The sequence below is a fragment of the Crassostrea angulata genome, chromosome 10 (assembly GCF_025612915.1).
Source record: "Crassostrea angulata isolate pt1a10 chromosome 10, ASM2561291v2, whole genome shotgun sequence".
Classification (NCBI taxonomy): Eukaryota; Metazoa; Mollusca; class Bivalvia; order Ostreida; family Ostreidae; genus Magallana; species Magallana angulata.
The window spans coordinates 3,433,820-3,461,086 of record NC_069120.1 but is presented as its reverse complement, the minus strand read 5'-3'; the positions used below and the strand labels follow the sequence as shown (position 1 = coordinate 3,461,086).

The window sequence follows — 27,267 nt, the reverse complement described above, 5'->3', positions numbered from 1 at the left end:
CAACATCTAATGAAATTTTATTAAAGTGTCAAACTTTTTCTCAAATTATGATAGACTTGTCAGAAAAATCTTATAAATTCAGAAAAATCAACCAAAAATATGGGTCTATAATGTAAAATTTGAGATATGGCATGATATACTCTAGTTTTAGGCAAACTGTTGGATTCATTTTTCTTTGACTTTTATGAAATTTAAGTTAAATTTGCCAACATGTGTCGATAGAAATATTGAAAAATTGTAAAAATATGTTTTTCGTAACAATATGAAGATATTCTAATGCACAAAATATTTAGAAATTTTGTTTGCATTAAAAATAAGGAAGCTAAAGTGACGGTACTCTAAAACAACTGAGTTATGAAAAATTTTCATTTTCTTTTTAAAAACCATCCGCCAAAAATATAGTCCCCTACTAAACTGTGTAAATATGTAATTTTTCCTTTTACATTTTATTTAATATAGTTTAATTGGCATTATAAGATAAAATATGAATTTATGAGTAAAATCAATGTATGATGCATAATTTCAAGAATAGAGGTGACCCAAAATGGCTACCCAAAAACAGAGGAACGAACCTCTTTAAATAAAGAGTTCCACTAGTGTTTTGACGTCACAAACGGATTATGACTGTTACGGTGGTTCTTCTACTAATTCAAACTTATGCTTAGGATAAAACAGGGATTAACCACATTTGTAGACAAAACAGTAGGTTAAAACAAATGTAAATATAAGCAATAAATCATTTTTTAAGATATTGTCCTAACTGCAACGATACAAATTGATTAACGCGTGCTAGCGCGATGCAATATACAATTATAGCCTTTTGATATCGGTAAATACATGGTTTTATAAACCTGATGAGAGTAAATTGACCGAGGACGAAGTCCGAGATTAATATACTCTTATCAGGTCTATAAAATCATGTATTGATCGATATCAAAAGGCTACAATTCTTATTATTATATTAATAAATTAAAAACAAATAATCATCAACAACGTTATCTTAGAAATAAACAACAAGTTAAAAAGTTCACAGGGATATGAACTTGGTTGGCCACGTGGTCATATCCTGTGATCAAACCTTCTCAGAAGGTTTGATCACGTTCCAACAACCTTCATATAGTGGTGAACTTTTTAACATTGTTGGGGCGTGCTACGATCATTGTGACGTCACGAAAAAAAATTATACAGAATTGAACGTTTGAAATCGCTATTCTACTTAGTATAAACCTTTTAGCAAATGTAAATATTCTACTCAGTATAAACCTTTTTGCAAATGTAAATATAGTAAGAATGTATGGGCGTTGATTGCGCTATTGTGACGTCACAATGGCGCACATGCCAATGCATGCATTGAGTCATAAAAATCTATTTTCAATAAGGTTTATAGATTTTTTTATTTAATTTAAGTATAGTTAGCATTAGAATTTATAGCACGGTCACTTGACAGCAATCGACCAATCATATGCTCGGTAAAAGTACGAAATTATAATAACGCGCGTTGTGAAAATGTGTTTGCACGCATAGTTTTAGTTAAGGTATCTCACGTTTTGATTTCATTGAGCAGGTGTTCATTATATTAAAAAAAATATATGAAATAATTAATTTAAACCTCACAGAAAGATCTTCATTTTATAATTTCACAACATTCATAAAGAAAATCCAATTGAATACAAGAAACAAACAAGTTTGTTGGGGAACTATATTCTCGTGCGGAAGGTTTTTAGTCGAAAGTTACAGAAACAAGCAATTTTTTTTATTAAACATTATTTATTATTCACATTTTTAACATTTGATAGGTTTGTAATATGTTCTATATGTCCGGTATGACTTGCACAAAACTAAATTTTGAGAGAGTAATAGATGTTCAGCATAAAATCATGCAAATATATAGAAAATGTCTGAATTTTTTAAAGCCAATTTTTGCGAGAATTTTACTTCGAAGCCATATATCTAAAATTTGACATCACTGACCCCCATGTTTTATTATGTCAAAATGATTCTGAATATATATCTAGGCAAACTGGATTAATCTGATAAAATTCTTGATTTTCAAAATGATTTTATTTCAATCAAATTGTAACTATCATAGAAATTGCCTATTTTAAGTGCAAAAAGGTCACACAAAAATTTATGCAGCTTCATACAAGTTTTATTTCGTTATCCCTCTATTCAGTGTGAATATTGTTCATAATTAAAAACAATATTACAAGAAAAAAAAGTTTGCTTGATAAAAAAATACTGACAACAAATCCTAATCAGGCTGAAATCGCATTTTAGGTGCAAAAAGATCAAATTAAATTGGCCATAACTCAGAGGGGTGAACACTGGCCTCTCATTATCTTTGTATTTTTCTCAAGAAATTCTTGATACAAGAACATTGAGGAGTGGAAAACGTTAAAAAATTATGTCTTTCAAAAATTTAATGAAAGAACCAAAGAAAACAATTGAAACAAGGATTTGACCGCATACCGATATACGACAAGATCACATATTAAAAAAACACTGTATATTATATATGAAAAAAGCTATGTACGAAATGATGAACGTTTGATGAGCACACCCTGCATATTGTGACAGTCCCGCATAAAAGACAGTGTCGTTCCAAAGATCAGAAGAAATTAGTCATATGATGATCAAACGTTTTCTGATTATAACATCATTGCACTTTTCATAAAAGTCACCAATATGACGTCACGGATCTTCTGCTAAAGGATTGATGTGCACGCTTCCCAGTCCTTCCCCCTGTGTTTTACTTCCGGTTGCTGACCGGGAACATGACCTCTGAGTTTCCTCTACTGTTTGACAAACTCTCCTGGCACAGTTCACGGCCACAGCGACCACTTCCTTCCGAAACAGTATGTAGATCCAGGGGTCTATGACAGAGTTAGTAATACTCAGTCTGACCAGCAGAAGCTCCGTCTCCCCAACACCACTGGTGGCGCCGGAAACGTGCTGAAGAATATTCACCTGTAAAATAAACCAAGCAAATTAGAATTTCACTGTTATAGAGGAGTAAAAAATTGACATTTTCTGTTAGTGATAATGTTAAAACTTACTATAAGCGGGGACCAACAGGAAGTGAATACTGTTACTATGGAAATTAAGAACACAATCACGTGAACGTCACACCAGCTTTGAGTAGGGGATGCTGAAAAGTTTCGTGTAAGTCTTTTGTAAATGAAATAGACAATCACCGTCAAGTTAAGAAGTAAGGTTAATGTCACAATCAGGACACCCGTAATGGCGTACATATAGGCATATACTGCGTTACCAGTGTCTTCCGTGTCAATGAAATTTAGAAAACACCATGAGCCGGGATAAAAGATCTTTGCAGAACCTAATCCAAAAACATGCAGAATGCAGAGTAAAGCGGAAGTTATCCATAGAAGTGTTAAAGTAATGTTGGCTCTTCGTCCTTTGGTCGTAGAATTGTAGTACAATGGAAAAAACGTAGCAAGGAATCGGTCCACGGACATACAGCAGACGATCATGGCAGACGACAGTAAGGTGAACATGTAGATGAAGGCGAGGTATTCACACACGGGCCGTGGTAGCTGATCCTTGAAGCGGGACAAATACTGGTACTCCGAAATAGGGATAGAAATAAGAAGCCCGCCCCCGTCAGTGATGGCTAAACCAAGCACAAATCTGTAAAACGGGCGCCATTCGTGTATCTTGCTTCGAAAACAGAGAACAATAAGCGCCGCGAGATTCCCGAATACTCCAAACAGGAAGAGTAGGATGACAGGCACCGAGTCCTGGACACTGAGGATGGCCGTGGGGGTGAGGATGGGGGTCGAGGTATGAGGACGGGAGGTGTTCATGTCGGCGAACTCTATACTGAACTTTTTATTACAACAAACCGGATATCGTACACATTCCTAAAAATCTCAATGAGTACCCAAGTTAAACAAAACTTCTTAACTATGTTTGATGATCGGGACTTTATTTAAAGATAAGGTTGTTTTTAGGATTAGTGGGAAATATCATCTGATAAAAAACTAAATTAACATAATTTTGGATCGGGGTTAAAAGGTCCAAAATTTTCTGTTACTCGTCTTTGTTATTATCATAAAAAGACGTTATTTGTTATGAAATTGTTATTTCTATGAATTAACGAAAGATATCATATGTGTGATTGGTAGTGCTATAAGAACTTGATAATATTATCAGGAAAGTAGGGCTTCGTAAACTCTTTTTTGTATCACCTTATAGCTTTAATTCCGGATTGATTTATCAGCATACAAATGTAAAATGTGTATGCGCGCTTTCAACCATCATTAACCCCCGCCCCCTAGAATAATCCCCCTCACATGGTGATGACAGTTAACCAAATTTTTACAATAGACATCCCCTCCTGATTCAGACACACTTTAACGATAAGTAGAATTTACGGACACCGCAGGGTCGGCTGAAGTGACAACTTGAGAGAAGTGAACGAGTAAGGGGGTTTCCCTGGAAATCCTCTACCGTGATAACAGATCAATGTTTACACATTCCGCGATGGTTATTTTTATGATATGCAGTTCTCTAGCTATTGCCCTGAATCCAACCGACCTGTCGGGGTCTTTGATACCATTATTATGAATATTTGAAATAAAAGGTGATTTCTAGAAATAGGTGACAAGATAAATGTCGTTATTGACAGTACATGATAAGGGATTGGTTTGTGATTAAAAATATCATCTAATTCGGACTTCTGCTTTATTTATAATTGTAAGAGCCCTAATTAGAGTAAGCACAGTAACGGTATCAACAGTAGTTCCAATTAGGAGCAGCTTCTGACAGGTAAAAGTGTATTGATCAATTCTGTCGCCTAGCAACAGGCTAGCTGTCATCACTGCTCATTGAGACTCAAAACCTACAAAATGAAGGAAATATTCACTCAGGTAAAGCATCATTGTTTATTTATATTTGAATCCAAATTTTATATTCTAAATTCTAGCATTAAGCTCCATTTTGTAGCCTTTTTATTGTTTGATTGAACAAATCTTGCATCTTTTTATTTAAAAAAATGTCAGATACCTGAAGATAATTTCTGTATATTGATTTACTGCAAATCGATTCGATCTTGATCTTCAGTCATGTTAGAATTGTGCATTGGTTGTACAAACATCGTGCCTGGCAGATTAACATGTTAAACTTATTGCTTGATTATTTATTTCTAAAAGCATTTTGTCTGTTTGTAAATAATAATTGATGTAACGCTCCAATCCCTTATGCTTCTCTGAAAGGTAACACGTGTGAGAAAGAAAAGTGTTATACAATTACACTTGATTTTATTGTTGTTTATTTTCAATAGGGAGCATGCGCGGATCCAGAAAATTTTTCCAGGGGGTGGGGGGTCCGAAGGATAATTGTGTTTGCCAGGGGGGGGGGGGGGTCCGAGGCATATTTTCGCGATAATTTTACTATGTAAATTTAATAAATTTTCATTTTCCAGGGGGGGTCGGGACCCCCCCGACCCCCCCTCTAGATCCGCGCATGGGGAGTACGTCACACATTGAGGTGAACCATACTACTTTAAACGGAAGACCATACAATATAAAACAGTGTTTAATGATCATACAGGCACTTGACATACAAACAATTACTTCGTGCAACAAGTGTCATTAGCATGTTTATCATTTAAACCAAGTTTTAAGGGGCATGGTCAGGATTTTGGTCATTTTTATTTTTATATGTGTGTAAGTTTCAGTCGTAGATGTCAAGATACAAAGCTCACAATTCTTTGTTATGTAAACAAGGTTCGTGACCTGTTTTTACTAACATTGGTTTAATATTCCTATAAAAGTACTTTTTCAAGCTGAATTTTCTGCTTATTTGTTTTTGAGCATAAATAAACAGTTCCTAGCGTTTTTAACATTCATTTTAGGTAAAAAAAAAAAAAAACTTGAATTTTTACTTTAACATTTATGTTATATGTATACAAAACAAAACTTGACCTTACCTATGTTTGCATTATTAAAGAGTTGTGAGCTCAAATTCTCCCTTAAAAGACAACGAATGACACTTAAATCGTGGCTGACTATTAGAAATGTCTCACTGAAGCATTGTAAACATTAGAAACGGAAAAAATTTTTTTGACCAAAATCGTGACAAAGCCTATATAATATTTAATCGAGAAGGGTCGGAAAACATTTCTCCATTATTGTTATTATTATGTCATATTGGTTTATGCGATAAAATATACTTTAATTAGTCGTATTAGGATCGTAGAATAAGACAGATTTAAAATGTTGTGTTCTGGTATGATCCATGTCTTTTTTTTGATCGCTTAGTAAACTTTTTTTGAGAATATTCACTAGTTATACACCATTTTTCAACTTTCTAAAGTAGCGAAACACCCAGTTCGTTTCTGATTGTATGGTATTAGCGTAATATTGTGGGAAAATAGACAACTAAGTTGTAGACTGTCACTCTCTTCCTTAGGACGAGTTGGATGATTTGCTGAGGAGCGCGGGACAGAAGCTGGTCATCGTTGACTTCTGGGCCACGTGGTGTGGACCGTGTAAGGTGATTGGGCCCATGTTCCGGGTGAGTCCTCAGTCATCAGGTTCTATATACTAGTATCTGTTCCTTAAATTGTGGATCACAACATTACACCCTTCTCCCGGTTAATATGATTATTCAAATTAAAATCAAAACAATGACTCAGAATGATATTAAACTTCAGAGCAAAACAAAAACAAAAAACAAGAATTTAATCTAAAAGTGCAAAATATAAAACAGATTCTTAGTGAACCCAAATTGACCCATTTTTAAAAAAATTCTTAAATGAATCCAATGAACTTTTTGTTGTTAGAAATAAAAGTAAATTGACATTAATGGTATTATTTAAGTTTACAGAAAATACATGTTACTATTTATTTAAATCTTTATCATTAGTTATTCAGATAAAACAAATAATGTACGTAGATTGCGCCATCTTTGTCGACATTGTAATGCTAAATTAACCGCAGAGCGTAAACGGTTATAATATAATTATAAATTTCGGAAGTCATCCATATATAACTCTATTTTAAGTTTATTTATTTGAAAAACCCTCCTCCAGTAACTCGAGCTGAAACAAACATACATATTTTCAGTTTAGGAAAAATCTTACCCATAATTGTTAACAAAATAAAAATAAAATGACAAGTTTATTACAGAGGTTCGTTCCTCTCTTTTTAGGTAACTATTATGTCAAATGTAGTCTAAAAATTCATAATATCGTTTATTGATAGCAAATTCCTCCAATCTTATGTATTTAATAAACAGTTAAAACACAAATGCATATTCACAAAAAAGATTTTATCTTTATAACAGCTGTGCAATATTACATGTAAAAACATGTATATGGTAACATATACAACTAATGACGCTTTAGTTTTAAAATGTTTCCAAGTACATGTAACTCCATCAATCCTTCACAGAAACTTTATTTCATGAACTAAATAATTGATTTTTATTCGGTTTGTTCTTTCTCCAGAAACTTGCCAATGACCCAGAGTACGAGAAAGATGTAATATTCGCCTCCGTGGACGTGGATGAGGCTAATGTACGTTGTCTTGATAATGACCTGACTTACCTACTTTAAATTTATTTCTAGTTTTTTTCTCTCAACTTTTAGAATTTTATAACTTAAGATTCATTTTATCCACAAACATGTTTCATTAAGACTGTTTTACTCATAAACAGGAGCTGGCTGAGGAAATAGGAATTGAGTGTATGCCAACGATAATGTTTTTCAAAAACTGTGAAAAGGTAGAATTAACCATATATATGTTTTGTATAGCTATAAATTATCTTAATTAGTGTTTAGGTGTATAATTTAACAATATTCGCTTTAATATTTAATAATAATGTAAGGATGACCGTTAATCAAGTTGTCTTTTTTTTTTTTTACAAAGATTGATGAAATGTCTGGTGCCAACAAAGCCAAACTCGTGGAGAAGATAGAGGAGCTCCGAAAGAGATGACACCCCCCCCCCCCATCGGATACACAAAGGATCCCCAGTCTTTTCTTATTCGTACTTTATATCAAAACAAAGTACCAACAGCCCCCTCCCTCCTCCTTTTGTCATTACCCGTTTGTATGTGTCCCGTGTCTCAGTGTGCTGGATGTGTTCAATTAAAAATGTTTCCTTCTGACTGAAACGTGTTGTAAAACCATTGAATTACATAAACTGTTAAATACTCCAAATAAATTGTTTAAACAACCAATGTAAAACACATTTGTTAAATTGAAATCTGTAAAATAAATACAAACACGGAAACTCATAATGACGTCGAAATAGAGGATAACAACTTTCAAGCTTTCAATTTCAAAGCTTTCATTTGCAAAGTATATAAAACATGTTTTGCTGAAATGCTAACAGTCAACTTCTGACAATCGTTTCTGACTTGAATTTTATATTCTCAATTCAACATCCTACATGGTACTAACTGTTTTTATTGTCTCGTTGTTTGTTTTCTGAGAGTCCCTCGATCTTGATGTGTTTGATGGCCGTGGACTGTTGTTTCTTCCAAGTAAACGATTCCCAAAATTTACCAGGATTACAAGATTCTCCTTCCGAAACAAAATGTAAAGCCATGGATCAATCACCGAATTGGTCACGGCCATGCGCAAAAAAGTGAGCTCTGTTTTTCCCTGCCCACTTACAGAAAACGTCGCGTGCTGAAATACATTCACCTGAAATGTTAATGATACAGAGTTAGATTTTGTGAGGCTATTAAAAACCTTGACTCTGTTTACCCTCATAAATTACCAGGAAATGGAATATCTAGAAGGTATTATACTCTGTCCAAAGATATTTATGAATCAGGTACATGTAACGTTACTTTGCTGAATTGAAGACCTTTTATGGTTTTAACGTTATTTATTTAATAGCTAGTTTGAAACAAAAATCCAAAGATTTTTTTCCTGTAACTTATTAGAAAACTACCCGGATGTAAATGAAAACGTGTTCGGGCTGATGTGAAAACTTCCAAAAGAATATGAGATGATAGAATTTCCTCTTATATATCTTCGAACGAAGTCTGTTTTTGTTCCCGTCTTTTTCTACGAGTGATAATAGATGGAGTGTCAGTGGATAATATATGGATTTTTTCGCTTCATATCGAATTCAATTGTTCTTCCTTTTAAGTATGAGTTGGTATGCCTAATATTTTAAAAAAGTCAAAAGGTAAAAGAAAAAAAGAGGAGAAGAATTTTTTAAAAAAAATTCAATAAAATTTACCATAAACAAGACATCTCACCCTAATTACCTTATTAAAATTACTACTCTACAGAAGAAAAATGTATTTAAGATTTCTTTTAATTAACGTACTAGCTTTGAAATGAATAATTCTTAAATATAATTGTTATCTTACAGAAACAAAATGTATCATAGATTTTTTTAAATTAATGTGCTAGCTTTGAAATGAATAGTTCTTATATAGAATTGTAATCTTAGTAAGATACAAATAATGGAATATCTTACCATAAGTGGAGCCCAGCAGGAAGTGAAGAGTACGACGATCGCTAACAGGAAGAGGACCACTGGAAGGTCATTGCGCTTGGTCTTCGTGGCAGTCTTGCTGAACTTGTTCCTGATGAAAAAAATGATCACCAAGAAGTTGATGAACACAGTCATTATAACAACTATTGCTCCAGTGGTGGCGTAGATGTAGGAGTAGATGACCTTTGATGTCACCGACATGTCGATGAAGTCCAGAAAACACCAGGACCCTGGGTAGTAGTTCATACTCGCGCCCAAACCATACAGATGCAGAGAGCTAAGGACTCCTGCTAAGATCCAGACGATCCCCAGCATTATCCAAGTTCGACGATTCTTAGTAGGAGTGTTGTATAGGAACGGGAAAAATATTGCAAAGAAGCGATCAATTGACATGCAGCAGACAATCATTGCAGACGACATTAAGGTGAACATGAAGACGAATCCTAAGTAATCGCACAAATGTTTGGGGAACACGTATTCAAAATTAGAAATGTATCGATACTCGGCGATTGGGTAGGACGCAAGTATTCCCCCACCATCTGAAATGGCCAGTCCACAAACGAGTTTGTAGAACGGACGCCATTTGTGAGTTTTTGAAGAACAAAACAGAACGAGCACAGCAATGATGTTACCAGCCACTCCAAAGAAAAACAACAGGGTGACAGGAGCGATATTTTCGTATATATGCGTGGTGGTGCTGAAGTTATGCTGAGGAGTAGAATTGGTGACGGCAATGACTGCCTCTGTAGAAGTAGTGGATTCGTTGTCCACGTCTGTTGTATTGTAATAGGATACGTACATGGTAGTGAGAAGTCCGTCCGATTTTTCAGATTTCCTCAGATTGTCTGAATTAAGATTCACGCCATCTAATGTTTTATATGCCACCACTAACGCTAAATTGCGAGATTGACTGAAAGTAATCTGTAAAATTTTATCAATTAATAAAATATCGACCTTTAACCAAATCTTCGATCCAAACATAAACAAATTAAGCAACAAAATGTTTTGAGTGGATTGAGTTTGATGTAAATTTGTACAGTAACAAGGATGCGATAGCAAAAAATCAACGATAAACTTAATACGTTATACCTTCAAAGCATTAATAGTTTTTGCCAGTTTTAATTCTGACATCATTATTAGGTTATGAGCAAACTTTGACTTTAGCTTAATTAAGAAAAATGTGCTAAATATTGACATTCAATGCTTTAACTGCCTTATGAAGTAATGTTATAAGTTTGGATATAGCCATCTGCTGCAGAAAGTTAGTCTTAAATGGATGCTTATTAAAAAGGCTAAGTCAGACCAGGAGGTGTTAGAACCGATGAAATTAGAATAAAGTCAACAAGAACACATTTCAATAGGTCAATACCCAATGCAAAGTGATTCTTCAAAAGTACAAACAACCTTGCATAAAAGAATCTGAACGCTATAGCCAAATAAACTTCTGGATGACGTGTGGGGAGGGATTTTCTTCCTAGCATCCGAAATTAAAATCATACGATTAAGAAGATTATTGGTTTAAATATCGATACAAGCGTTCCTTTGATACGTTCATCACAATCACTCGTATATTCAAGTACTTATCTTTTTCACAAATAAACATCATTTTTCAAAGAGTTTGTAATGAGAGTATGATTCACTACAGAAGTTTTTGAGTCTTCTTTCAGTATATTTAATTTAACTGCTTGGGGCTTGTTTTTTATGTGATGCCTGCTGTCCGGTTAGAAGCTGACATCGATGTTCTATCCTCTGTATCGGAAATTTCCAAACAAATTAAATCTGATCCGGGGACTCCACACCGACAAGCGCTTTGTGCAGAGTAAACGGCGAAGAAGGACATCGTTTTTGTACAAGTGTCACACCAAGATGTGAACAATCTAAAGCCCCTTTCACAATTGGCGCACGACCACTTTACACCACTTTGCGTTCGAAATTTTTGAGCTTCGCACGAGATCTCGCATTCGTTGCATACGTTTTACTGGTCGCATCAAGTCTCCTCTGAACAGTGGACATGCACACTTTTCAGACGCGACCAAACGCGATCCAAATTATCGCAGTGCAACGCACGAACATGAGTACGTTTTACAACGTTTTGTGTACTCGCAAGAGTGATGCACGATTTATAAAGATCGTAAGGTAAATCGCTGGTGTTTATCCGTCTGCTTTGCGACCGTGAGACTGTTGCTCAACGTGTTTCATGTAATCTTGCAACGTTTTACTATCATTGCACGACTTATCAGCCTCAATATGCCATGCTTTGCTACTAATATATATACCCTGTATAAGTATCTCTGTTTCAGAACAAAATTTACAAGATACATTTATTGCATGATAGTGAGGGAAATACATGTATGAAGATTTAGTTCCTCAAGAAAAATGATATTTTCCGAGGGCTTCGCCCAAGAGAAATTTGTTTTTTTCTGGGGAATAAATTTTCATATTCTCTGAACAGTTATGCAATAAACGTTTTATTATACCAAGCAACATATGATTACACAAAATACTTTGATTTCTAATAATGTTTGACTTTTCAACAGTCGCAACATGAACGTCGTGATGGTTTGATTTCCCATGTAACTGTCTCACTTTCTTTCATAAATCATAGAAAGTTAAGTTGGTTCTGAGATATAAAGAGAATCTTAATGATTAAATATTTTTGATTTAATCATTTTTGTCTATATCGTATGCTCATATCGGCTATTTCATTCCTATGACATTGCCCTGTCACGTGACTTTCTAGACCAATCAGATATAATAGAATAATCATATTAAGGTATAACAATAAATGCTGCTGCATATCTGTATCTTCTTGGGCGGCATCTTTTCTCGCTTTCAACTATGTCAACTGAATATGGGCGGTGTATATACCCCCTCTGACTCGCACGATCATTCATACCATGGAACGCATTTATAATCGCACGTCCAATCACATTGGCGCACGTTCAATCGTCCGATCACCTAGTCACTCGCGCGTTCTTATCGTATTGTTTTTCAACAGTTGCTTTCATTGTACAAGAGTCGCATACAGACGCAAGATATATTGCAAGATTCAATGCGTTTACATCGCAGAACGCTCGCTTAGATCATGCGGAAATTCGTACAAATACTTTTTTCATATGCGATTATTTTGGCAACAGTTTACGATTCATATCTAATTTTTTCGGTCGCACGAATATTTGGTCGCTTCTGCTCGTGCGCCAATTGTGAAAAGGGGCTTTAGATCTTGCGAAATTCGTACGAATACTTTTTTTATATGCGATTTTTTCGGCAGCAATTAACGATTCATATCTTATTTTTCGATCGCACGAATATTTGGTCGCTTCTGCTTGTGCGTCAATTGTGTAAGGGGCTTAACGGTGACCACCCAATCAGGATAGTTTTACCTGGATCCCAGTCGATAACGACAAACTCTACCAAGGATACATAAAAGCTACATGTTGTAACCTCTTGCCTTCTTCCAGACCGATGTTAAAAAATTAAAAACGCTTAACTACATCATTCAAGTTTATTTAGATACTAGTATCAAACCATCGGCTTTTATCAATAACTGAAAGAAAAGAAAGTTGGTAAAGTTTTAATATAAAATGATAAAAGAAATCGAGATGTTCTATTCCGGTCATTTTCATTTGATAAAATATTACCTCTTTTAGAAAAGGAAAAGCTAGCAATTTATTGATACAGGTATTGATTGAATCATTAGTTTCCGTGTGACTTGTTCTAACCGGAAAGAAAATAAAGGATTGATAAATAAACACTGCTTTCGTTTATCTAAAGTGAGGAAATTTGAATCAATTCAGATAAATGATTTATATCATATTTTATAGATTGCAGTTAATATATATCATTTTAAATAATTGATCTCTCTTACAGCACAAAACATACTTTATTTTAAGATAAATGATATAATTGACAATACAAAAAATGTTCGTAGACTCTATATATTTATTGATTTATTCTATATACCTTTCACTTGTCCATATAAATCAGGTATTTCTCAGTGTCAGGATAGACCTACTTACTGTCCTCCTTCGTAGCTTACTGGAGATGACGAAATTCACAAATAACGATGGAATTTTCCAAGTAAGAACGTGTTATTTATGATAAGTACTAACAAACAAATGGGGTTTGATTTGAATAGTTTAATTTAAACAACAGCAAAATCCAGCAATATTGATTTTATTTGTAAAAGCATATGCATGCAAAGTACAATTTAATAGTGAATTTTAACTATTTACACGTATTCATACATATGATGATCATTTGTTTACACAATTAATAGTAATACTTGAAATCTGTTCATTCATTAAACTTATCCAATCTAGAAATTAAAGCTTTTTACAAGAAGAAAAATATGAGATTTGGGAAGTTTTTCTTGTCCGATTCAGATACATAATTATATTGTGACATACAAATGTAATTACTGCAAAAGCATACAAACATTAATAACCAGATGAAATTTAAACATAATTTAATAATTGAGGTCTTACATCAATATAAAATGATTCATACCTTTTAACAATGATAATTCATAATGCAGCTTTAACAATGATAATTCATAATGCAGCTTTAACAATGATAATTCATAATGCAGCTTTAACAATGATAATTCATAATGCAGCTTTAACAATGATAATTCATAATGCAGCTTTAACAATGATAATTCATAATGCAGCTTTACAAAGATAATTCATAATGCAGCTGACCCTTTTCAGAATTACTTTTAAAAGCTAATGCACTAGTACGCAAATGATGAGATACCTTATTTAATTTAACCTCTTTATTCGCAAAAAACGTCCAAAAAATTATATTCAGAACGACTACTAAATTATTTTTAAAAAATAAATGTTTATAATAGCAATAAATCATATCTGGGTTGCCAATAAAAAAAGTGCAAGTTTACAATATCGTTTTTCAAATGGAGGTATTCTAATACCTATACTAATTCTAAGAACTACAGCTTAAGGGTTCGACTTAAAATGTTGATGATTTGTCTTGTTGTTTATCTGTTCTCTGAGAGTCCTGATCTTGATGTACTTGTTTGTTGAGAGCTGTTATCTTTTAGTAAACGATTCTTAAGATTCAACAGCATGACAAGCGATTCCTTCCGGAAAAGAATATAAATCCAAGGGTCAATAACTGAGTTGGTCACCGCCATGCGCAAAAGATTTAGTTCCGTCTTTCCCTGTCCAGTTATAGCAAAAGAAGCGTGCTGAAAAATATTCACCTGGAATTAAAAAAAATATATAGATAAATATTATTTGTATGAGTATGTAAGTATTATAAGATACAAGGCTATCAAATGGTTAACGGACACATCTTTTATTTTTTAGAAGTATATAACCGAGAAGCAAACAATAAAAGCAAACAATAAAAAAAGGAAGATAAGTACTATAATATCAAGTTCAATGAATAAAGATACCGATATTATAATTTCAGTCCCATGCTAAAATCTTTACCATTAGTGGAGCCCAGCAGGAAGTGAAGACTAAAACAATAGTCAGCAAGAAAAGAACCACTGAAAGATCCTTGTGTTTGGTTGCTTTTGTCGATTTTTTGAACTTGTGACGAATGAAAAACACGATGACGATGAAGTTGACGGTCACCGTCAGTATGACGACCACTGCTCCAGTGGTGGCGTAAATGTAGGAATAGATGACATTCGATGACACCGACATGTCGATGAAGTCCAGAAAACACCAGGACCCCGGGTAGTAGTTCAAACTGGAGCCTAAGCCATATAGGTGAAGAGAACTAAGGATCCCCGCTAACGTCCAAGCTACCCCAAGCATAACCAGAACTCGACGATTCTTTGTCGGAGTGTTGTACAGGATTGGAAAAAATATCGCGTAGAAGCGATCAAGAGACATACAGCAGACGATCATGGCAGACGACATTAAGGTGAACATGAAGACGAATCCTACACAGGGAAAAGTGGCTCGCATAATTTTCATGCGATTTCCTTTTCGCATGAAAATCATGCGCTAATCATGCGAAAATCAGACGAAAAGTTTCTCATGCGAATATCATGCGAATACGTTTGCATGATATTCGCATGAAAAATGTACAGTTTTCATGCGAATAATTTTTTGCATGTTTTTCATGCGATTATGTATTTGTATCAAATTCATATAAAATTTTTGCGAATTTCGCCTGAAAATTATATGATATGCATACAAAAAACTAATTGACAAATCAAGACATTCACTTTCAATTTCATTCAATAACTATTTTTTAATCAATTCATTGAATTGATAAAAACCCACATAATTGTCCTTATTTATCATTTACTCAAATTTTACACATATTTTAAATCGTCATCTATTTGTTGGAATTAATAAACAGTTTTAATATATGATCTGATTTATACTGATTCATCTATTGTGAATATCCAAATATAAAACATATGTCCACAGTAAAAATAAAAAAAATATCATCAATAATTAAGATGGTATGTTTATCTTTACATTTGCAAACATTGATGTAAATTGAATGAAAAATATGGAAAAAATAATACAAAGTACCAAGTTAGAAAATCAAGCATTCATATCAAAAATATGGTGGTGTTTATACATTAGAGTACATGGCTTTTGTATACATCAATGTCATTGATCTAGCTAATTCTGATTCAGTTTTACTTAACAATTAAATCATAAACAGAACATAAAATACTTCTCAAAATCTTTCTACAAAGCACTATCTATTTTACCGGTACATTAATAAACCAGCTCCAGAAATACTAAAAAATCATCAAAACATTAGTCAAAATATTTACACCTTGCATTTGCAAAACTGAATTTGTTTAATAAATAAACAGCATTCCTCTTGTGCTTCCAAAACTTCTTTCTCACTTCTTTCATCTCTTGCTCAACACAAACATTCAAATAGCCATCTTTCACACGGCATCCCTCACTCAAACAGTCATGCACTAAACTCAAAATACTGAGAACATCTGATACAGGTACCAAAAGAAATTCTTCTGAAATGGCAACTCTCTCAAGTTGTGACTCGGCTATTCTAGCGCTGTTCTGTAGCTTCACCTTCTGAATCTGGGCTAGTTCAATTCGAGCACCTTCTCTGGTGGAAATAAGCCATCCCTCTTGAAATATGCCAACTTCTTCCTACAATTTTTCTTTGATCATTAAATTTATATACATATTAAATCATAAACAATAAAATATTCACTCGTGATACAATCAGTTTGATATACATATTAAATAATATGCAAAAAAATAAGCAAAATCAACACTTTACTGGAAGGTGACATAGAATTTGATCAAAAATGAATTCTTTGTGTACTACATGGCATGCCTTAACAAAGAGTGAGTTGAAATTTGAGCAGCTGCCATTAATAATTGTTGAGAAATCTGTAACAATATCAAATTTGTGTATCCTTACGTACCGTATTGTCGTCAACATAGATCAAAACTGGTGTTCCTTTGTTGGCCAGCTGATCTGCTTTTGTTCTAACTGAGCGAAACTTGCTCCTTTTGGCCCCCGTGAAATTTACCGGTATGTTCCTTGATATGCATGTAGATGACAGCATTTGTATAGTGTCATCATCTACAGTCTCCCATACCAGTGATCCCCTCTCTCTGTTTATGGCTTTTCTAAGTTTCATGGAACTAGATGACGTATCCTCGGATGATGGCATGCCCAAAAATCCTCTTACTTCTTGGGAGTTGGAGGTTTTCTGCACTAGGTCTGATGCTTGCAACCTTTATGATTAATTTATGCAAATTTTGATCATTTACAGAAGTTGACAAGTCATTATAAAAGAATGTCATGTTGATTCCATAGAGCCCACATCTTGCCTATAAGCTAATTGTTTTATTAAAATGAATTTTCAATATGAAAACTTCAATAGCTGATAGAAAAGAATGTACATGGAAAATCATTATGATCCTTCAAGAAATACCAGAACATGTACAAACAAGTTCTCACCATTCTTCACCATTTGGGAAAAAACCACCTGTCAGGATGTGGTTCAGGACCTCCATTTCCGCAAAAGCAATGGCGGTGTCCCTGCTTCTAGCATGAGAATTCTGGTTAAACAGCTGGTCTCGAATGCGACCATGCATCTTTTCAAAAGCATCCTCTTTGTACGCATCCATCGGACCATGGTCCAGTATGTCATCTACCTAAAAAAAGCATGCACATACACATATTTTGGCTATATAAATATATAAGCTCTTACATAGCAGGATACAGGCAATAGGAGAGGTCTGTAAAGGAACATTTTTGTGTTTCCAAACATCAATTATAAAAGAGATTCGAATGGTGGGGTGGCAAGTGTCTGAGGAATCTGGCCATTATCAATACATGAGTTCCATGGGGCAAAAATTGTAATCTGTTTGGTAAAAAGAGACCTTCAGGCCTTTCATTTGTCAATTTTTATAATATTCAGTTTCATTCATAATGCATATTTTTCTCGACATATAATTATTGAAGCAAAGAAGAAGATTTTAAACCATACTAAACTTACTACATGAACAGAAAGATGCGTCTTGACCTTCTGCTGCAGGTGAGGAAAATAATTCCTGATTCCAAGCAAATAGGTATCAATTCGATCCTGTAGACTCTCCAAAGAATAATCACTAAACTCCTTTTTGCATGTAAGGATTTTACTGATCTGTCAATATAATGAAAAGTTTATAAGGAACTTTAATTTTTTCTTAAATTCAAAATTTTTAATAGATTAAATTGTTCCTATTTGAGAACTCATTTAGTGCGAACTATTTCACTAAATTTCATAATCAACTTCAGTTTACATGATTACAACTGTTGAAGACTTATAACCTCTGCAAGTTGACAAAGAAGGTCCACTTTTCGCCTTTCCAACCCTACCACAGCAAAATGAAAAGGTGCAATCTGAAGCTACAAAAGAATCCACATGTCATATTAATAAAGTTGTTATTACAATAAGTTTAGCATGTTATTTAAACTTGGAATGGAGATTGATTGCTTATAATTTTAGTGGACACAATATATTTCATAAATGTTGCAAGTAAGTAAATAAATTATACATATCAGGCTTATCAGGATGCTAATTCATAGATAAAATAAACACTAGCAATACCCCTGATTTAAATTAATGTAAATATACAATTTAAACAAAGTTGTCATTTAACTGGTAAAAAGGAATCCACCATTTACTATGTGTCCTTACATATGTTTTTATATCTTTTCCTTGGCGACTGTCAATGTATATAATTGTATCCCTTGATACTTTGGTCCCAAATGCACTTTGGTCACAAGACTCAATCAGCATGCAAAGCTGTTCCTGCTTCATTTCTGGTAACTCTTGAATGCAGGCTTTCAGTAAATGTTTTCCAATCCCAAGGTATAACCAATGGAGTATTCCCACTGGAATATCTCTAGATTAAAATCAAAATAAAACATAGGTAATCACAGATTACAAAGCTCACCGAGACGAGACATCACCCTTATGAGACTTCACCTTTATGAGACCACCTTTATCATATTAAATGAAAATCATACTTTATGATCTTGGATATTCATGGATTCTGTTTTGACACAATATCGTATATCATATGTTAAAAAATTGTATGATAATCATATGTTGATACAATATTTTAAAATCAAATATTGCATCCTATCATATTTACAACATATATCATATAATACAATAAAATACCATAATAAACAATGATGAGATATGATATTGTAACGTATGATATGACATATTGTATTGTATATGTTATTGTATTTGATCACATCGATAGTACAATATCATAATATAAAAAACAATATAGTATTATATTACAATATCATATTACATAAAACATAATAACATTGAAACATATGATATTATATTGTATAATATAGTATAATACTGTATCATTTTTTATAAATAATATGATATAGTATCATATGATACAATATAATTTGATACAACATTGTATCATATCAAATAATACAATATATTGTGATAAAGTAAAATATTATATAATACAATATCATATTATACATATTGTATCATATGATACAATAATATATATTACAATATCATACAATACAATTTCATGTGATGTGATAATATATCATATTATAAACCAATATCATATTATACAATATCATATGATACGATATCATAAAATATAACAGTATCATATTATACAATTTCATGTGATATAATTCTATATTGCAGAAACTAATATCATATTATACAATATCGTATGATACAATATTATAGAATATACAATATTGTATCATAGGATACAAAATTATATTTTGCAAAATCTTATGTAATAGTATCATGTGATAAAATAATAAATTAATAATACAATATAATATTATACAATATTGTATCATAATATACAATACTATACATAACGATATCATGATACAATATCATAACATAAAATATCAAAAAAATTGATATAATACCATATCGTATTATATAACTTTTTATAATATTACATATGATATTATATTGTATCATATGAAACAATATTGTTTCATACCATACAATACTATATCATAGGAATCATGTTATATCATTTATCAACAAACACATCTATCTATCCATGCAAGTTTGGTGAAGATAAGACAAGTAATAGCTTAGATACAGGACCTGCAACAAAAACTTTAACCAGGTCCGGACGCCGACGCCGAGGGTATAGCATAAGCTCCCCCTGACTTCGTCTCGGTGAGCTAAAAATGAAGTGTAGCATAAGCTCCCCTTGACTTTGTCTCGGTGAGCTAAAAATGGAATTGACAACTAAGTAGATTATTACATGGCAATTTTTATAACGCTTCCTATATTAGACTGAGATCTGATATACAGCGACCAAGGACTAATATATATAGAATACGATAAAAAATTTGGCATGATTTTTATATCATATACTTATAGAAAATATCAAAGAAACACTAAAAAACATCTTGTGTTGAATGATTATTGTTAAGAATCACTCCATGTCTTTATATTCCATCTCTATCACACGGGTAGGTAAATTTTCGGTTTTTATTATATACATGGTATTTAATACAGGATTTTTGCACCCTTGATATGAACAGAGGCACGCGCCTTTTTCACACATATTGTGTCATCACCCTTTATTACACCTTTCCGGAACACCTTTGCATTTTTTATTTGAACTATCTCGGATTTTATTCTCTATTTCTGTGAATATCTGATGTGGAAACTATGACGTCATTATTTGAACATTTCAGTATAAATGACGTTACAGTACCTTTGAACGTCGAAAATACAAGGTTTTGATATATGGGATGTGATACAGATTTTGCCAATTGCCAAGCATTATGTTCTATATATTGCACAGGGTGGAAATGGTATATTTCCTATAAATATTGTCAGTATTGAACAGTAACTTAGCAAATGCATATTAATTACAAACAAGAAACTTAAACAATTAAAGGCTGTATATAATTACCTGTGTGGATTCAAAATATTCCAAAGAGGATTTGGGTATGGTTTCAGACCATGGTTTTGTCTCAACTCTTTGCTATTGTTAACATCCAAATGTTCCAAAATCCTTTTGGTAGCAACAGGATCTCTCTCAGCCCCTTTCCATATTGAAGAATCTTTGTCAGCCTTAAAATAATTTTTATAATTATGTTTAATTCTGGCAAGATTTGGCTTAATTTGATAATACATTGATAATTACATAATTTTAAAATGTATCCAAAATACTAAAATCTCCTAGAATGTAAGAGAAGCACAAATGTGTATACCGAATACTATAGTTTGTATAAAAAAGAAATAAGGAGAAACAACATAAATAATTCTAAATTATTTCCCCTTGCATCGCTGGAACCCCAACGTTTTCTTCACGTTACACTGCTTTAAATGAAAGCAGTATAATGGAGAGAAAACCTGGAGTTCTGTCGATGCACCTCTTGAAATAAGAAGTGACTTTCATTTCAATTTCAATGTTGATGGACCTCTTGAAAAAGGAAGTTTATTTCATGATGTTGAATCCTCTTCACCCAAGGATGTTTTGTGCGAAGTTTCATTTAAAGTGGTTAAGCAACCGAGGATAACAATGAGTGAAAATGTGAATCATTTACAATGAGGACCATGACAACAATTTTTTTTTTTATCAGAAAAGCTCACTTAAAGAGATGGGCATGTACAACAAACAGGACAAGAAGTTTAAAAATAAAAACAACTTACATAACACCTGGGACAAAATTTATATGTGTTTGCTCCCATGTGGTTTGATGCTTCGGCCATCATGTTGAAATCACAGACACATAGTGATAAGAAAGGTATGACTGTCACCTTTTCTTTCCCATTGGCATCAAATGTCAAAATACCACTGCAAAAGGAATGAAGCAATTCTTATATATTTTAAACATACCTGTACATATGTAGTACATGAGATGAGCTAGCTGGCTATGTGATAGAGAGCATTATAATATGGCAACTCTATCTGCTCATATGCTTCCCAAGGAGCTGTGGATGCTATGAGTGGTACAGGTCTTGCCATGGGGTAATATGTACTGTAGAAATCATGTGAGACAATTTGCTTTGCCAGCAAGACTATAAACATATCATTTATTTAACAATTTAATATAATGTTACCCCTCTGAATTCTTGATGTCATCAATGACAACACGGGCCATTTCAAGAATGGGAACCTCTGCAGAAGCACTGATAAACTTTATGGAACTCAGCGTCTGCTTTTTCGCTTTAGGTATTCCTGCAAGTTGCAACTGTGTACAGTGAAGAGGTTTCCATTTTTTTGACTTGTTGGCACTTGTATCATCCATAAAAAGGTTCAGAGGTACAGTGTACACTGGCTGAAATCTCAGTTTATGTGGATTTGGAGATACAAGACTGTTCTTTTCCTGCGGTACAAAAAATGACATAAAATACATAAATTATAAAAAAAAGATATATAACAAGTACTTTTTCTTACCGTTTTCAAGAAAGTAGAAAAACGTTACTGTCCATTTTTATTCACTACGCTGTGTTTTTTGTGTCTCTATCAAGAAATAAGAAGGCCAGACATGCACTTTTTTCAAGATTTTATCATGCACATCTGTGACATTACTGTTGGTTCAACCCTACTACAATTTTGCAAATATCATAATGATATTTGGAAAAAAATCAAACTGAAAATAATACTTACATCATCTGTTACTTGAATCACATTCTCATTCACAGACTTGTAAAAAGTATATTCATGAATCTTCTGAAATGTAGATAAGTGTCCAATATTCCACATCTCAAACCTGTCCATGGAAATTAATCTAAAATGTAATGTAAATGATTCTTATCAATATTTTAATGTCAGTACAAATTGGCAAATAGAAATGAATATATACAACAGTGCAATATTGTAAAATAATTACAAAGCTGAAAAATTACAATTATTAAACATTTAAGAAATAAACAACGTTATTTAGCGAACATGGCGTTATGAATAGCAATTGCTCTGTTGGCATTATTCCATGATGCGCGCTAGCGCATCATGGAAAATATGCCAGCAGAGCAATTGCTATTCATAACGCCATGTTCGCTAAATAATCGTTGTTTATTACTTATATTTGCATTTTACCACTCGCAAATACCCTGTATTAGCCTAGACCTAGACATTTAGGTATTGCATTCAGACTTTAATGTATCCTTTATGACGTCATAGTATACAGACAGAGCAATTGCGATTATAGAAAAATAATTGCAGTTCCTCTGTATAGGCTTACAGTGGGAAAGAACAATGGATATGCAAATATAAGTACATGTATACCAGGTTGTACCTTTTTCTTGCAAGTCCTGGAATTGTACTCCTCCGAAAGATTTTTACTTTGGCGTATAAAATGTCGTACTGTAATAAATAATTCATAGAATCTATCATTTTCTATGTTATAAATATGTCAGAAAATATCTGTGCAGTTTTGTGTGACATTACTTTTGGATTAACCCTTGTACATATAGTATTTAAACAGGATAAGTTTTAAAAAATGTATTTTAAATTGAATTAACCTGGATGTCTTGCAAAAATGTACTAATCTGGCCGATGTCTTCAAGATCATGAATTGATGAGGATACAAAATCACCTGTAAATGATTCATAATATATATTAATGTAACTTTATTAAAATTATTGTATAAGTATATATAAGTATGCATGCACCATTGTCCAAGTACTAATATACCTGAGTAAAAACTTCTCTGTCCATCTGATGCATAATGGGTTTGAATTTCTTTTACCCATTTACTACCATCTGCTTGTTCTTCTATGAAAGTTTGGCCATCACTTGATACTCTCCCATACCTAAATATATATTTTTTAAGAATTAATAATCTCTCTCTCCCTCTCCTTCTCTCTCTCTCCTTCTCTCTCTCTCTCTCTCTCTCTCTCTCTCTCTCTCTCTCTCTCTCTCTCTCTCTCTCTCTCTCTCTTGGCCATAATCACTTGATACTCTCCCATACCTAAATACATGTATACATATTTTTAAGAATTAACAATAATCTCCTCCTCCTCCTCCTCCTCTCTCTCTCTCTCTCTCTCTCTCACACACAAACACACAGCACAATGTTGATTAACTAAATATCTTTATAATTCAGACGACTAATTTACGTAAAAAAGAAATGAAATAACATATGTATAATACTGCACCTATGTAAATCTGTTGCAGTGTCAGGATGTGACAAAGCCATGCTAACTAAAGCTGACGGTTTAATAATCCAAAAAGGGTTTCCATCCTTACTTTCTTCCTATTTAAGAAAATATATAATATTTATTTAAATAACAAAATAATAACAGTTATATGGCATTTCTACTAGCTCTGACTATAGTGGGATAACCCTTTAGCTCCATCAGTAGAGTGCTGGACTGGCATCCAGAAGGGTCTTCAAATCAAAGCAGAGGAAATAAGTGTCTCTGTTACATATACATGTAATACTTTTTATATCAAGGTCCTACCAATTTGTTTATATATAAATCAATTAAAATTTTGCATTTGAGCAATATAATGAACATGCAGTGCATTCTTTTCAATGTATTTTTTTTCCATTGGTGATATGAAATGCTTACACGTGACAGCAGACTTTCTGGTTTCATATCACCACTTATCCTTAAGCTTTTAACTGAGGAAAAAGAAGGCATCTCTATTCCGCTTTCCTTCATAATGAACCAGATAAACTTGGCTGTTTCATCACTCTAAAAATATCAAATGGCAACCATTCAAATATTCTGTAATATGAATAAACATATATCTGATATCTGCGAGCCAATGCTCACTAGTGATACTCCCGCTCTGATGTGAATATGCAAAATAAGCAAAGTCGACATTTAACAGAAAGCTGGCATCCGATTGGTACAGAAATATATCCCACAATATGGCATGCCTAAACAAATAGTGTGTTAAAATTTCAAGCATCTGCAATAAATAGCTGCTGAGAAATCTTTGATGAAAATTTGGGCTAAAATAAACAAAGTACTCATTTAACAGGAAGTTGACGTCCGATTGGTACAAAAATATATCCCATGATATGGCATGCCTTAACAAACACAGTGTAAAAATTTCAAGCAACTGCAATAAATAGTTGCTGAGATAAATGCGACAGAGATTTTTGTTACGGATGGACGGACAGACAGACACACAAGGGTAAAACAGTATACCTCCTCTCCTTCGGAGCGGGGGTATAATAAATCAGCATTTAGATACATCCAATTTAATAACTTCTCTCTCTCTTTCCCTCCCTCCCTCTCCCTCTCTCTGAAGCTGATGACTCTCTAATATATATCTATGCTTACTAAAGTATGTGTTTTCGAATGAATCAAGATATACAAGTACATCTGTAGCTTCGACTCAAATGGGAACCATGGCTGATCATTGCTTGGAATATTGGTCACCAAAACATCATCATCACCATCATCGCTATCATCATCACCATTATCACTATCATCATCCCCACCATCATCTTCATCAAAGGAGTCCGATGAGCTGACCGTTTTATCGAGGATTGTGCTTTCCTCCTCCACGTTTAAGTTGGAACTAGTCTAAAATTTTAAACAGGTTCTGTTCAGTACATGTACATGCAATCACTAGATTTAGCTACGTAGCTTGATTTACCTACATAGCTGTATTTACCTACCTGAAGTAGGTTTATTTAGCTCTAACCTTTATGCAGTTTTGCATCTTATGTAAAACAGACAAAAAGTCACAAGGAACTGTCAACCTATATTTGTCCAATGTAGTATTATAAAAGGAACTCAGAGCAGAAATAGTTAAAACATCATTGCTTTTGAGCAGTTTTAAGGAAAACATGCATTTCTTTTGTTTGAATAACTGTATGACACCTTGTGTGCGATGAGGCATGGATAAGTGTGATTACTTCACAATGTGCTGAATTATTACCAATCAATCATCATGTTAACTAACCAGAACTGTTCTTCTTTGTCATTCCATTTAAGAAGTATCTGTTAGGTAACACATAAACAGTTATACATAGCCCCAAAACTTTTAGAAATTTGGCTGCATTTGCGCAAAAAAAGCTACATTTTTAAGAGTGATTTTTTTTAAATTGTTTTCAGATCATTCAGTTCAAAGTTGAAAATTATTGCTGCACCTGAGTGCAACTTTTAGTACAAATGTACATTTAATAAAAGAGTATGATTAAGTATAGCTATAAATAAACCTACTTCAGGTAGGTAAATAAAGCTATATATGTTGTTAAATCAAGCTACGTAGCTAAATCTAATGATAATAATGTACTGGATCTTTTAAAATACTAAGTTACTGAGTGTCCCATAGAATTTTCTCTGTATTCTTTTATTTAAATAATTTAAATTTAATTTAACATGTGCTAATTTTAATATATATATGGAGTAGTGACGTACTTTTGTTGGGTCTATAAATATTGAAACAATTAACAGGCCCAGTACAAATGCTGTACAAATGTAACTACAATCACTAGATTTAGTGAACAGGTACAGGTTATTCTGTGTATACAATTTGATGTTGCTTGTGTTTTCTTGACAAATAGTGAATACATGTGTATCAATTCCCAGTCGTTATAACAGTATACTGATCATACCTTGACATTAGTGAATACATGTGTATCAATTCCCAGTCGTTATAACAGTACTGATCATACCTTGACATTAGTGAATACATGTGTATCAATTCCCAGTCGTTAACAGTACTGATCATACCTTGACAATAGTGAATATATGTGTATCAATTCCCAGTCTTTATAACAGTACTGATCATACCTTGACAATAGTGAATACATGTGTATCAATTCCCAGTCGTTATAACAGTATACTGATCATACCTTGACATTAGTGAATACATGTGTATCAATTCCCAGTCGTTATAACAGTACTGATCATACCTTGACATTAGTGAATACATGTGTATCAATTCCCAGTCGTTAACAGTACTGATCATACCTTAACAATATATAGTGAATACATGTGTATCAATTCCCAGTCGTTAACGGCACTGATCATATCTTGACAATAGTGAATACATGTGTATCAATTCCCAGTCGTTAACGGTACTGATCATACCTTGACAATAGTGAATATATGTGTATCATTCCCAGTCGTTAACAGTAATGAACATATACCTTGCGGTCATCGACATCCGTGTCTTGGTAATTCTGGCCTTGGCAAGACAATCCCTCGTCGGAGACAGCAATTCTACAGTTACGAAGATGTTTCTCGGTATTATTGTGTCTCTGTAGATGACTACTGAAAGTCGTCGAAAAGTTGCATAGCTTACAAAAAAGGAGCTCTTCCGCTCGTCTCTTCATTGTTTACACGATACCATAGCTCGTCTGT

General features: G+C 33.3%; 5 protein-coding genes across 7 annotated transcripts; 1 reads left to right on the top strand and 4 right to left on the bottom strand.

The window, feature by feature from the left end:
• Nucleotides 1–1,773: 1,773 nt before the first annotated feature.
• LOC128168174 (prostaglandin E2 receptor EP4 subtype-like) lies at nucleotides 1,774–4,569 on the bottom strand. Its single transcript, XM_052834306.1, has 2 exons — nucleotides 3,057–4,569; nucleotides 1,774–2,967 (listed from the first exon to the last, which is right to left on the bottom strand). Exons 1-2 carry the CDS (start codon nucleotides 3,822–3,824, stop codon nucleotides 2,692–2,694), a joined length of 1,044 nt encoding a protein of 347 aa, XP_052690266.1. The 5' UTR covers nucleotides 3,825–4,569; the 3' UTR covers nucleotides 1,774–2,691.
• A 163-nt stretch (nucleotides 4,570–4,732) lies between these two features.
• LOC128168175 (thioredoxin-like) lies at nucleotides 4,733–8,099 on the top strand. Its single transcript, XM_052834307.1, has 5 exons — nucleotides 4,733–4,889; nucleotides 6,433–6,537; nucleotides 7,472–7,540; nucleotides 7,681–7,746; nucleotides 7,893–8,099. Exons 1-5 carry the CDS (start codon nucleotides 4,869–4,871, stop codon nucleotides 7,959–7,961), a joined length of 330 nt encoding a protein of 109 aa, XP_052690267.1. The 5' UTR covers nucleotides 4,733–4,868; the 3' UTR covers nucleotides 7,962–8,099.
• Nucleotides 8,100–8,349: 250 nt separating this feature from the next.
• LOC128168172 (prostaglandin E2 receptor EP4 subtype-like) lies at nucleotides 8,350–10,451 on the bottom strand. Its single transcript, XM_052834305.1, has 2 exons — nucleotides 9,465–10,451; nucleotides 8,350–8,674 (listed from the first exon to the last, which is right to left on the bottom strand). The coding sequence occupies exons 1-2, from the start codon at nucleotides 10,281–10,283 to the stop codon at nucleotides 8,414–8,416; spliced, it is 1,080 nt and encodes a 359-aa protein (XP_052690265.1). The 5' UTR covers nucleotides 10,284–10,451; the 3' UTR covers nucleotides 8,350–8,413.
• A 3,191-nt stretch (nucleotides 10,452–13,642) lies between these two features.
• Nucleotides 13,643–15,781, bottom strand: LOC128167378 (thromboxane A2 receptor-like). Its single transcript, XM_052833074.1, has 2 exons — nucleotides 14,939–15,781; nucleotides 13,643–14,706 (listed from the first exon to the last, which is right to left on the bottom strand). The coding sequence occupies exons 1-2, from the start codon at nucleotides 15,458–15,460 to the stop codon at nucleotides 14,482–14,484; spliced, it is 747 nt and encodes a 248-aa protein (XP_052689034.1). The 5' UTR covers nucleotides 15,461–15,781; the 3' UTR covers nucleotides 13,643–14,481.
• Nucleotides 15,782–15,917: 136 nt separating this feature from the next.
• On the bottom strand, nucleotides 15,918–27,260 carry LOC128167376 (uncharacterized). 3 transcript variants are annotated; one of them, XM_052833070.1, is made up of 17 exons: nucleotides 27,054–27,260; nucleotides 25,234–25,479; nucleotides 24,511–24,636; nucleotides 24,094–24,191; nucleotides 23,630–23,748; nucleotides 23,458–23,531; nucleotides 23,232–23,299; nucleotides 22,604–22,724; nucleotides 22,054–22,319; nucleotides 21,643–21,787; nucleotides 20,900–21,060; nucleotides 18,649–18,856; nucleotides 18,279–18,356; nucleotides 17,965–18,111; nucleotides 17,424–17,620; nucleotides 16,882–17,197; nucleotides 15,918–16,600 (listed from the first exon to the last, which is right to left on the bottom strand). In XM_052833070.1, exons 1-17 carry the CDS (start codon nucleotides 27,237–27,239, stop codon nucleotides 16,238–16,240), a joined length of 2,919 nt encoding a protein of 972 aa, XP_052689030.1. In that variant the 5' UTR covers nucleotides 27,240–27,260; the 3' UTR covers nucleotides 15,918–16,237. The 3 variants fall into 3 exon arrangements, with proteins under 3 accessions (XP_052689030.1, XP_052689031.1, XP_052689029.1); XM_052833071.1 differs by having other exon boundaries at nucleotides 25,575–27,191; XM_052833069.1 differs by having other exon boundaries at nucleotides 25,601–27,191.
• Between the last annotated feature and the right edge of the window lie 7 nt (nucleotides 27,261–27,267).

Excerpts from the sequence above, each read along its gene's own strand:
- LOC128168174 (XM_052834306.1), bottom strand. The coding sequence starts at position 3,824 with ATGAACACCTCCCGTCCTCATACCTCGACCCCCATCCTCACCCCCACG. Across the intron at positions 2,968-3,056 it reads CCTGTTGGTCCCCGCTTATA|GTGAATATTCTTCAGCACGT; the intron begins GTAAGTTTTAAC and ends TTTATTTTACAG.
- LOC128168175 (XM_052834307.1), top strand. The coding sequence starts at position 4,869 with ATGAAGGAAATATTCACTCAG. Across the intron at positions 6,538-7,471 it reads TGATTGGGCCCATGTTCCGG|AAACTTGCCAATGACCCAGA; the intron begins GTGAGTCCTCAG and ends TTCTTTCTCCAG. Across the intron at positions 7,747-7,892 it reads TTTTCAAAAACTGTGAAAAG|ATTGATGAAATGTCTGGTGC; the intron begins GTAGAATTAACC and ends TTTTTTACAAAG.
- LOC128168172 (XM_052834305.1), bottom strand. The coding sequence starts at position 10,283 with ATGTACGTATCCTATTACAATACAACAGACGTGGACAACGAATCCACT. Across the intron at positions 8,675-9,464 it reads CCTGCTGGGCTCCACTTATG|GTGAATGTATTTCAGCACGC; the intron begins GTAAGATATTCC and ends TTAACATTTCAG.
- LOC128167378 (XM_052833074.1), bottom strand. The coding sequence starts at position 15,460 with ATGATTTTCATGCGAAAAGGAAATCGCATGAAAATTATGCGAGCCACT. Across the intron at positions 14,707-14,938 it reads CCTGCTGGGCTCCACTAATG|GTGAATATTTTTCAGCACGC; the intron begins GTAAAGATTTTA and ends TTTTAATTCCAG.
- LOC128167376 (XM_052833069.1), bottom strand. The coding sequence starts at position 25,798 with ATGCCTCATCGCACACAAGGTGTCATACAGTTATTCAAACAAAAGAAA. Across the intron at positions 25,480-25,600 it reads AGATGCAAAACTGCATAAAG|ACTAGTTCCAACTTAAACGT; the intron begins GTTAGAGCTAAA and ends TTAAAATTTTAG. Across the intron at positions 22,725-23,231 it reads CCAGGACTTGCAAGAAAAAG|ATTAATTTCCATGGACAGGT; the intron begins GTACAACCTGGT and ends ATTACATTTTAG.